The 13,009-nt window shown below is 34.0% G+C and overlaps 1 protein-coding gene across 1 annotated transcript in view; it reads right to left on the reverse strand.

The window, feature by feature from the left end:
• The window catches only part of GRIK2 (glutamate ionotropic receptor kainate type subunit 2), a 798,700-nt gene that overhangs the window by 498,787 nt on the left and 286,904 nt on the right, over positions 1 to 13,009 (reverse strand). Inside the window, exon 4 of the mRNA XM_020998276.2 lies at positions 11,258 to 11,515. Coding sequence (XP_020853935.1) covers positions 11,258 to 11,515 — 258 coding nt within the window. The remainder of the gene's footprint in view (positions 1 to 11,257; positions 11,516 to 13,009) is intronic.

Here is a 13,009-nt window from a genome sequence, read left to right on the forward strand (position 1 = left end):
TAACCTTGCTGGCATGTGAAATAAGAGTTATTGTTTAGTAATTTGAATATTCCTTGGCTTTGCCCTGCTTTAGGATTGGGGCATAAACTAACCAGATATAAACTAATCTTTTCCAATCCAATGGCCACTGTCGAATTTTCCAAATTTGCTGGCATATTGAGTGCACTTTAATAGCATCATCTTTTAGGATTTTAAATAGCTCAGCTGGAATTCCATAACCTTCAGGAGCCTTATTTTTAGCAGTGCTCTAGATCAGTAACCCCACCATTGTAATTACTGATGATATTAAGATCTTTATTACACAGTTCTTTTGTGTTTTCTGGCCATCTCTTTTTAATCTCTTCTGTTAAGCTCCCATTATTTTTTGTTTTTTTATCATGCCAATTTTTGTATGAAATATTCCCACCTCTGATTTTCTTGAAGCGATGTCTTGTCTTTCCCATTCTACTGTTTTCTTCTGTTTCTTTGCATTGTTCATTTAAGAAAACTTTTTCATCTCTCCTTGCTATTTTCTGTGGAATTCTGCATTCAATTGTGTATATCTTTCCCCTCCTCCTTTCTCCTTCCCTTTCCTTCTTTCCTCAGCTATTTGTAAAGCCTCATCAGACAGCCATTTTACTTTCTTTCTCTTATTTTTCTTTAAATTTGTTGTTGTTGTTGTTGCTGCCTCCTGTACAATATTGAAAACCTCTGTACATCACTTTTCAGGAACTCTATTTACCAGATCTAATCCCTTAAATCTATTCATCACTTCCACTTCATACATAAAGGATGTTATTTAGGTCATACCTATATGGTCTGATGGTTTTCTCTACTTCCTTTAAGTCTGAATTTTACAATAAGAAGTTCATGATCTGAACCACAATCAGCTCCAGGTCTTCTTTTAACTGAGTCTAAAGAGTTTCTCCTTTGGCTGCAAAGTATATAATCAATCCGATTTTAATATTGACCACTTGCTGATGTCTACATGTAGAGTCACCTTTGGAGCTGTTGAAAAAGAGTCTTTGCTTTGTCTACCAAGTTATCTTCACAAAATTGTATTAGTTTCTTTTCTTTTTCTTTTTCTTTTTTCTTTTCTTTTTTTTTTTGGTGAGGCAATTGGGGTTAAGTGACTTGCCCAGAGTCACACAGCTAGTGAATATTATGTGTCTGAGGCCAGATTTGAACTCAGGTCCTCCTGACTCCAGGACTGGTGGTCTATCCACTGAACCACCTAGTTGCCCCCAAAATTTTATTTGTTTCTGACCTGTTTCATTTTGTATTCCAAGGCCAAACTTGCCTGTTATTCCAATTATTCTTTTTATTTCCTACTTTAGCATTCCCATCCCCTATGATGAATGTTACATTTGTGTGTGTGTGTGTGTGTGTGTGTGTGTGTGCGTGCATTATTTTTAGAAGATTTTGTAGGTCTTCATAGGACTGATCAATTTTGACCCACAGGAGTACATGTAGTGATCACCTGAATTAAATTTACCCATTCCCATCTATTTAAGTTCACTGACACCCAAGATGTTGATGTTTAATCATTCCATCTCCAGTTTGATCACCTTACCTTGGTTCATAGATCTTATATTCCAAGTTCCTATGCAATATTGACCTTTATAGCATCAGGTTTCCTTTCATCACCAGATGCATCTGCAGCTGAGCTTCTTTCTGCATTGGCCCGGCCACTTTATTAGTACTGTAGCTACTTGCAGCTGTCCTCCACTCTTCCCAGGACAGCTTCTGACCTGAAGGGCTCATCTCTTGAGGTTGTCTCTTTTATCATTTTAGTACTGTACATGGAGTTTTCTTGTCAAAGATACTGGTATAGTTTGCCATTTCCTTCTCCAGTGGATCATCTTTCCTCAGAACTTTCCACTATGACCTCTGTCTTCGGTAACCCTACACAGCATAGCTTATAATTTCATTGAGCTACACAAACCCTTCCACCATGACAAGGTAGTGATCCAGGGTGGGATGAATTTTATTGAAGCAAAATATTTTGCTAATTAAGCCAATCTTCTTGTATTCCAAGATTAAGAAAAAATATGTAGCCAAATTACAAAAGGAAAAACATAAGTTGCAGTACTCTATCTCATACTATTATCTCAAAACTAACATGTCAAGTCACATGCTATATTTTTATTGTCTCCAAACAATATACTCGTGGCAAGTATTAGTCAATAACATTTTCAAACATTGTCAACATAATTCACATACTAGCATGCTCTAATAACAGAAAGTCTCATACAATTTTTTAAAAATTAGATCATTTCATTACATACAAGAACTGGATAAAAATTATAAAATTACACATATAGTAAAGTGACTGAATTGAGGACAAATGAAACCCAATATCATCAGTAATTTAGTTTTCTATGCATTTGAGAACATATATGAACTACTTTGAGTCCTGTGTCTGGTTAGATGTCAATAGGACAGTCATGCAGTGCATGGTGAGGCTAGATTTATGACCACAGGGGCTATTTCTACATTAGACAAGTATAAGACCTAACAGAGATTATACAACATTGAGTGAGAACAAGTGGAAAGAGTTCAAAATCTTCCATCATTGTAAAAAGAAATTCCAATCTGATTATCAAAGGAGAGTCCCAAGACAAGTACCCTTTTGTGTCACCTCTTCCTAAAACAATGCCTCTTTTTTCTCTAATGCATCTAAGCTTTTTCTTCATTGATCAGATAAAAAGAATTATAGTCCTTTAGAAAGCAGTACACTTTTGTAAATTGGTAGAATTTAAATACACAATAGGGTTAGCAAAACTAAGTCTGAGGAAACAACACTGCCCCACATTTTCCTAAGCCATCATTATGTTCATCATCCAACTAGGAAATTTCCCCAGAATATTCTGATCCTCTCTTTAGAAGGAAGAAATGCATGCAGTGAAATTTTATGATTTCCTATATTATCTTCCATATTCAGGAAAATAGAAAAAAATACTCATGCACTCAAAAGTAGGAGTGAGTAGTGGTCAGATAAGTTAAATATCCTTAGGATAGTTAGAAGTAAACATTCTTGAAACAAAGCTCCTTCTTATGTATTTTAAACTAGTCTGTCATCTCTAAATTTCTAAATGATTTCACAATTTACTCACAATATCACTAAAGTAACACAAATATAACAATTATCTAAAACACAGCATGGTTTCTATAAGGCCTCTTGTCATTCCTGATCTTTATTTCTGAAATTCAAACAAATTAAGAAATTAAGAAAATATAGTAAGAGAAATGCCAAGGTATTTTACTAACACTTAAAATTGTTAAATTACTTGGAGAATGCTATATAATTCACAATAGAAAAGTTTTATACATTATTTTGTAGCATGAAATGAATCCAATAAAAAATGAAATAGTCTTTTATAAATAAAATAAATTTAAATATTTCCTATTTCCTGTGTGCATATATGTATATAGGTATATACATATAATGCATTTTAGAGGCATATATATATATATACACACACACACACACACACACACACACACACACGTGATACACACATATCTATCTCTGTCTTTACTTGTAGAATTTGACATTTTTAACTGATAAGCTTAGAGCTTTTTTTTTCTAGAATGTAACACCCCTGCATCTTGTACAATTCAAGATTATGCCCATCCCCTCCACCCTTCCACCAGTCTACCTAAAGTATGCAGAAGGTGGAACAAGAAGAAGTTTTACAGTACAACATATAGGCTAATTCCCCATTGCCTCTGCCCACATACACACACACACCAGGAATTCTTACAGACCAGAAAAGTGAGGGATAGGGCAAGGGAAGGGGGATGGGATATTTTGGTTACAAGACAAAAAGTATCTGTAGAAACGATTATTCTTATAGATCTTCAATGGATTTGGGGAAGTTGTTGGCTAGACATCCCACTGATTATTTATCATGCCTTTTTTTTTTCTAATTTTATTCCTCTCTAATGATCTCTAACATTGTCTACCACATGACAGAAGAACTCTGATAAGGCAATAAATAGGGTTGGCAAAACTAAGACTGGGCCAACAATGCTGCTCCATCATTCCTTAATCTAACCTGATTTGACCTTTTTAGAGGTAGCTAGGTGGTGGTGCGTTAGATAGAATACAGGACCTGAAATCAGGACAATAAGTTCAAATCCAGCCTTGAACATTTACTAGCTGTGTAACCCCTTGCAGGGTTGTTATGAAGATTAAATGAGACAGTATTTGTAAAAGTACTTGTTATCTGATGCGTAGTAAGTGCTATATACATGCTTATTCTATTCCTTTCCCTTTCTGGTACTTTGTCAATAGCATTTATATGGCACTTGAAGATTTACAAAGTGCCTTACAAATATTATTTTATCCTTATAACCCTGGGGGACAGATGCCATTATTATCTCCATTTTACAGATGAGGTAACTGAGCCAGAGGTTAAATGACTTGCCCTGGGTCAGACACCTAGTAAATGTCTGAGGTTGTATTTGAATTCAGACTTCCTGACTTTAGGCTCAGTGCTCTATTCACTAGCTGTCTCTAAAACTGTGTTTTTAAAACACAGTTAACCTATATGTACATTGGTAAAGACTTCCTACTATATAATTAGCACACCTGAAATACTATCATAGCCAATTTCCTAAGTTTGCTTAATTTATTCAAGAAACTATATTCAGGCATTACTGCACCAGCAATACTGAAACCTTCTTGGAACACTAATACACCAAACTATGTAATCAACTATCTCCAAATAATTAGGTTTAACCCATAATTGCTAATTGTATTTGCACTTGGAATTACAGAATACAGCACTTGAAACACTGTACTTAGAAAGTATAACATATAATCAGCCTGGATCCAAATTTCCCCCACCCCCTGAAATAAGATCAAAATTATCTGATTCTACATTTCATAATATTGAGAAGTATTACTTTCCAAATAGGTATTTTTGAATGAATATCTTTTGTTAGAAAGCCATAATGTGAATAAAAATGCATTATTGTAGTCTATTTAAATTTAAGCTTCTCAAAAAAGAAAATGAATGCTTACTACCATCTGACATTTTACGGTCTGATACCAATTCAAATGGCCTACTTAGTGACTTGTCTATATACAACTTTAAACACTCATTCATAGAAGTTTAATGAAAAGTCATCTCTAGTTGGCTATTTTGAAAGTAAAAACTGCTTTCATTTTTTTCTGTTTTTCCCCATATCGAGTTATTAAGTTTCATAATGTCAGATCAAATGTTTGGTACTTACTTATTAGTTATTTATTCCATCTATCAATTTAGCTTTCCCTCTAAAAATTCTTCTACATATAGGGTTATCATAATTAAAACTTAAAGAAAAAAGAAAAAAAAATCAGTCCATAACATGAAACATAATACTTGTTTCAGGCAATGTATAGAAGACATAAATGTAGGCTTCCTATGAAAAAAAATTTCCCAAACAACTAGAGATGTCCAAGAGTGGAATAGACCACTTGCAGTTTGTAGGTTTCCCTCACTGTATGTCTTTGACAAAGCACAAATGACCATTTGTCAAGGATGTTGAAAAAGAGATTGCCAATTCAGTTATGACTTGGACCAGATATCACATAAGGCCTTTCCAACTCTGAGATTCTTTGAATCTCTGAAATCTAGAAGAAGTGTCTCTCAAGCTGTGACCATCATTGTGCAACCTTCCTGATTGTCACAATTTCCTATCTAATTTGGCAAATTATTTAGATTTATATAACCCAAACACTAAAATTATAAGTGCAATATAGGACCAGTTTAAGAACTTTCCTGGCAACTGAGTTTGTTGATAAAATACCAGGCTACAGTTTGATATATCCACCAACCACCATCCCCAATTAATTCCCAGTACCATGACAATAACATAAAGCAATAGAAAAAAAAATTTGGAACCCAAGGACCTAGATTTAAACTTTGGCTCTGATATCTACTAGATGTATGACTACGAGTAAATCACTTAACTTCTCTGGACTTCCCTTCATCTGAAAAATGAATGGAAAGAGATTAGGTGACTTCTAAGATGATAAGCTCTAAATCCATGGTCCTATGTTCCTATCTGATCTATATCATCACTGAACTGCTAACAATGACCACATCCCTTTCTGACCTTGCCTCACTTTTCTATTCCACTAAAGAAATCAGTATGAAAGAGGTTTAAAAAACAAAGGAATATCCCAAATTCTTAACTCTATATCATTTCACATTTAAAGCACATTTCCCTCTACTAGTCTTATTTCTTTTAAAAGACCACAATGTAGGTTGTGAGTACCCACAGCCAAAGCAAAATGATGGTATAGGGTCATTATCCTAGAGTGATTCAGGATTATTTTCACTGCATTATCAAAATAATGCCACCAGTGTTTTTATCTTATCTATGGATAACTAGCAAGTCTAAATATTTTGTTACTTTAAACAATCCCTGATTTCATCAGTGTAGGGTATACTTTATACCAACATAAATCACAACACTTAATATATTTTTTTCATGGGTTACAGAAATTAAACAAAATAGCTACTGGTATTCAGCCTTCTGGAGATGAGCCTTTCCATACATAAACTGTTTGGACCTCAGGCAATAGACACTGTGTTGGGTGCCTACTCAAAACTTTCCTTTCATAGCTTACAGTATGCTGAAAAAATCTTCTAGAAACCAGGGTCAACTACATGCTACAATATTTTAATAGTATAAAACTTTTTAGATATGAATAAAACATATCAAGCATCCCTGAGCACATAAATCATAAGGGGATGCTTGGTCTATTAACAAAGCTGAAAGTGTAGTGATTTACAAGGAAATACAACTCAGTATTGAAACTGTTTACAAGCTGACACATTCCTAATTTATTTTTAGTTCAAATTTAAAATGATTCCTATTCTACTCAATGACTGACAGAAACATGATCTTGTTTCTGAAGCCAATTCTTTCCTTCTTTTTTGGACATCATTCAGAGATCTAACAGACTTTTACGGTGTTTAAAAGCATTCATCCATGACCACAACGAATGCTAATGATCAGAAAAACACCATATCCTGTTCATATCATTTTCATAGTTTGTCTAGCTCCAACATTATAACATATAATTTCATTGCATCTATGTAGAGTGAGTGATTTTTGTTGGCAAGAGAAAAACCTTATAGAAGGATAATTATCAAGCAGCAACTGGAAAACTAAAGAAAATAAATTAGAATTTAAAATGGGATGGGTAGAATACATAATGAATTGCTTTTGAAAGGAGATCAAGAAAATACAAGTATAATGGTTTACCAAAGTCTTATCATCAACCCAAAACACAAAGACTAGAAATCATTTAGATTTTTGTTCACAATAGTTATCGAATGTAGTTTGTGGTTAAAAAAAAATCAGTTAGACGGCTCATGGATAGAGTCCTTGGCCTGGAGTCAGGAAGAAATCTTCCTGAGTTTAAATATGGCCTCAGATACTTAATACTACTGTGATCCTGGGCAAGTCCCTTAATCCGGTTTGCCTCAATTCCTCATCTATAAAATGAGCTGGAGAAGGAAATGGTAAACCACTCTAGTAATCTCTGCCAAGCAAACTCCAAATAGAGTTACAAAGAGTCAGACACGACTGAAATGACTGAACAACCAAAATATCTTCCTTTTATTCCATGGTCATGGTTGACCTCTCCTCCCATTGAATCCTATTGTCTATTTCAATTCAAAGACCAACTGCCATGCCATTTACCCATTTATTTTGATTAGAAGTGACGAAACCAATTGAAGGGTCTAGATTTAGAAATGTAAGGGAATTTTTTAGGTCATCTAGTCTCCACATTTTACAGGTGAGTAAACTGAGCCCCAGGTACTCATTTGCAGACACTCAGCCCATACTCTAACCAAAAGGCTATATTATCTCCCTTATTTGGAGGACAGAAGAGAAGAGAAGAGTTGGGGAAGGGAAGTGAGGGGAAGGGAAAGGATGGAAAAGGAGGAGGGGAAGGGAGGAGAATAGGAAATCTTAGAGCTGATAGATACATTTAGATTCACTTTTTAAAGTGCCTCTGCTTCCTGTCCTAGCCTCAAATCCACATGTAAACACTTCAAACGCAGCTGACTACTTATAATTGGCCTTAAATTAAAATGGTCCACTTAAATTAGAAGTGGGCAGTTGTGGGTTCAATTAACCAAATGTATATGCTATTAGTTACAAGCAGGCAATTAGTTAATTACAAACAATGCTGAAAATATGCACAATTGGATACACCAAATTGCCATCCACTTATAAATAGTACATTAGCAAGCTTCTTTCTTCTGAGAGCAGTTTCCAAGAAATGGTTACAACTAAAAATGTTTAAGATGTTCCTCTAAGTTGACATTAAAAAAGATTTTAAGTAATTAGGGCCTTTTGTTTTCCCAAAGATCTACATTAACTTAGAAGAAAAACTCATACAAATATAGCTTAAAATGTTTTGAAAGATTCAGATTTGGACCAGAACACACTTTACATTTTATACATGTTCACCCAACCACAAAATGGCTGTTAATTTTTAGCACAGTACTATTTTAAAGGTGATTCATGAAAAAAATAATCTGGAAGCAGAATAGGTCTTTGCTTTGCCAAAGACATCCACGTAACAATATCCTCATATTCACCATAAATGTACTGGTATAACCCAGAGACTATACATGATTTTGTGAAGGATCTGTGATTTTGGGGGAGTAAAGAAACTCCTTGCTTCCAGCAATGCATATTGCAACTTACCTGTGATTTAGTACATCCTACAGAGTATCATTAGATACAAAAGTTAAATGACTTGACCAGAATCAAATAAGCTTGTAAATCAGAGGTGGGATTCATACCCTGGCTATATACCTCTGTACTACCTACGTGACTTAGGGCCCATCACTTAACTTCCTTGATCCTCAGTTTCTTACTTTGTAAAATGACAGATTTTGGCCTCGATGACCTCTAATATTCCTTTCAGATCTAGATCCATGATCTTATGAATCTTACCCAAATCTTCCTGACTCCAAGTCCAGTACCTTGTCCTGCTATGTTAAGATGCCTATTAGACCACATGTATAGAATGAAAATGCTATTTCACGTATGCCAGCAAAGTTCAATACATACCTATAAGGGCAATGTCAAAATAATTTAATTAGTAGAACACTCAAAAAGAATTACAAATTTGCTTCATCATTTCCTGTAGACCAATTCACCTGACTATTCTTAAATTTCTTTGCTTATCTCTTTTTTTAACACTATAAACATTATCAATTATGTCTTACCTATTTTAGGAAATAAGCATACTCAACAATAATATGCATATTCCCTTGCAGGAAGGGACAATGTTGTATTTCAGCTTTGTATGGTTAGTGTCTAGCACAAAGTAGCCACTTAATATACATTTGTTCAATTGAATGTAACATTATTTATTCACATATTTATATAAATTAGATTCAGATATAATAAACATGTTCTATATAAATTGATATGTGCATATGTGCATGTTAAGGCCCATGTGCAAAAATAAACCTATTTGTAAATGAGCTTCTCACTTCTAAATAGGCAGATAGGACCTGCCAAAGTGCAGGGAAAAGTTTAATTTATAGCATGAAGTAAAAATACAACACACTAAATATAGTACTAAGAGCATAAGATTTGAATCTAAGCTTTGCCACTTACTTTCTGTGTGATTTTGCACAAATCACTTAAGATCTCTAGATCTCGGTTTATTCTGAAAAATGAAAGAGTTGGACCATTTGGACTCTGAGGGTCACTCCAACTCTAAATCTGTGACTTTAAATACATCTTCAAAGGGCCCAAAATTTAGTCACTTTAACTTTAAAAGCACCCATTTAAAAAAGGAGTATAAAAGGGCTCAAGCTTAATCAGTAATTTTTTGTTTGTTTTTAACTCAGTAAGTATTTCTTAAATTGCTACATTTTTTAAAAATTTTAAATCAAACCACTTTCTCATGAGGAGAGTCCACATACTAATTTTTTTTTTTTTAAAGTCAGGCATATTTGCAAACAGGTCAGTTTCTTTATGGTCATATATATGTTGTAGGTTGAATCAGAGTGTTTCTGTTACACATTTCATAGGCACCATAGTTGTTGTTGTTGAAAGCAGAAAGGGAATTTCAGGGACCATTCTCTCAGATCTGCAATTTTATAGGTCAAGTTATTTCTATAACTGTAGTATGTGAAATTCTTCTTGTCACTGCTATTCTCCAGTACTTTATGGGCAAATTTAAAAAAAAAAAAAAGGTGATCATGGAACTATCCCATGATACTGATAACCAGATAAGTACTTCAAATCAAATTCATTACTAATTTATTACTATTCAGTATCTTATTCAGATGTGAATTTTTAATTACTAACTACCTATATCTCAGAATAGCCTCCCAAACCAGATATAAAACGATAGACTGAATGTTGCAACAAAAAGGCAGAGACTAAATTACTCAGCATAAGTTCAGAGAAAATTCGTTAGGTTCCTCAGTTTCCAATACACAGCAGAATGTCATTTGGTAAATTGCCTCTTATTAGACCATAAAATTATGTCAATAAGAAGTGAGAATTTTACACAGACATTTAAACAAAATGTGGTGGTCTACTAACAGAAGATAGTCATATGTTTTTGCTTTGGAAAACTCTCCTTAACATAATTACATCTCTGAGACACATATTGACATCAAACTTTTCAAAATATTCATTACAGAATCTCAGGACTGGAAGGCACCTCCAACCTGAACCTGAGTGAGAATCTCCATACTATACCACATCCAAGTGGTCATCCAGTCTTGCCTTGAAGACCTCTTCCTAAGGCAACCCATTCAACTTGTAACAACTCTATGTGTTAAGATTTTTTCCTCCTTAAGTCCTTCCCCTAAATCTACTTCTCTTCCATTTCCACCCATTGCTCCTAATTTTGCCCTTGACCTCACTCAACAAACTACGCATCTATCAGTCCTACTTAAAATGTGTAACCCAGAACTGGAAAAAAAAACCACATATGGTCTTAAAAGCATCTTGTCTATCACCAGAATACTAATGCTGTTGTTTTATACATGCAAAATACTGCTTACAAAGTTCCCTTTAAGCACAAAACCAACTGTATGACTGTAATTTGTGTTATAATGAGAGAACTATGATGTTTTCTTGTTCCTTTACCAAGTTGTTTGCTTATCAGGAGGATTCCATTTAATCTGACTCACCAAAAGACCAATGCTACAAATTAGACACTGAATAAAATTTTACATTTAAAAATCCATAAATAAAAAACAGAACAACAAAAGCTACTTAAACTTACCAGTGCTGTCATCATATACAACTGTGACTGTTTTCCACTTGAAAAACTGCACCAGGTCCAAAATGGCACGGCTGAGTGAGGAGAAGTCAGGGTATAGACTGACATAGAAGGAATCCTTGTTGTCTGACACTTGGTGCTTCCAGCGAGTCTGTATGTGGGGAACCCCCAGGGCATTGCAGATGGATTGCACTGCATTGGCTGATGAACTGTGCGAAGGCCCAAAGATGGCTGCTACCCCGAGAGACAGCTGATCACAGGCTGAAGAGGAGATAGAAGTCTGTCAATGATGAGAGGAGAGAAACCAATGTGCCAGCAGATAAAGCATTAATCTCATGAGCCAAAAGGCAAAATCTTGCATTATTCTGTTCATGACAATTTTAAAGTATCATTTCTATTGAACTAATTTCACTTCTAGTTTTTCCATTGTTAACATTTGTCTTGTACGTAGAGATTTAAAACATCCAGACACCTGCAGCTAAATCCTCTACAGTCACTTTGAAAGAAGGGAGGAAGAAAGAGAGTGAGCTCAACAACATCCAAATTCAGCAATACCCAGGGAGAGTTTTACATTTTTGTCAAATATTTATAATATCCTAGTCCATATATACGTACAGCATATACACAAATGTACATATAATAGGTACTATGCTGTATGTATGTATATATAGACATATATGTGTATACATTATGCATATATATATGTATGTTTTTTTCTGAGAATAGCCCTGAATTTGAAATAATATATTTATTTTAGACAGTAAATTCAAAAACGAATAGTCCAAAAGCCACTAACTCCACACTCTTTCACAGATACAAGCTAGCATCAATAGATATACAGCCTCAGCCATAGGGCATAGGGCAAAGGTTGAATATTAGCAACTATCCAGCAATTTTAGGAACATGTGGATCTTCAATCGAGATATTCAGTTAATAAATGCTTATAAATTGATTATATAAATGAAAACTTTCAACAGACTGAAAAACAGCCTTTCTCTTAGTCAAGTTAAAAATAAATGGCCTTCGCCAGATTTTTTACAAAATTAAAAACAAGAAATATTAAAATATTATAGACCAGCATGTTAACAAAAATGTCCCCAAGAAATTAGTGTAAGAATATTTCAGTTAAGAAGCTGAATTTTTAGGTATTAAAAGATTCACTTAATGAAGTGATTCATATTTCATGTTAGAAATGATATATAGAATGAAAAGATAAAATTAAAAACTTTGAAGCTACTTATTTATTTGTCTTTAAAATATAATTGTATTAATGAATAAAGATATTTAGTGTAGCATTTGGATTATTGTACAAACTCTTCATATTCATCCATAAGTATTTATGGAGCATCCACAGAGTTCAAAAAAAATGCTACACTTAGCTCTTATATTATCTTCCTCTATATTAATCCCCAATACCCTAATTTTAATTAGCAGAAACTCAGTACAGATGAGGTCCATGGGATGAGATTTAATTCATGGTATCTTCCCTCTTAAAATCAGGATTGAGCTTTTATTTGTGATCAGACTAAATTCATGCAAAAACCAAGAAGGGTAATTTATTGCTAGTAAATTTTGAATTCTTGAAAAAGGTTTTCAGTGATGTCTGATATTTTGAAAATTTGATGTTTTCATCACTTGATGCTCTAGTTTCCTTAAATATTTCCAGGATAGCATCATGTTCTTTTTGATAATATTCTGGCCTGCCTTGAGATTGATATTTAAAGGAGAAATATTTTGAAAGATCCATTAATATTT

The sequence above is a fragment of the Phascolarctos cinereus genome, unplaced genomic scaffold (genome assembly GCF_003287225.1).
Source record: "Phascolarctos cinereus isolate Bilbo 61053 unplaced genomic scaffold, phaCin_HiC Scaffold_5;HRSCAF=322, whole genome shotgun sequence".
In the NCBI taxonomy this organism is placed as follows: Eukaryota; Metazoa; Chordata; class Mammalia; order Diprotodontia; family Phascolarctidae; genus Phascolarctos; species Phascolarctos cinereus.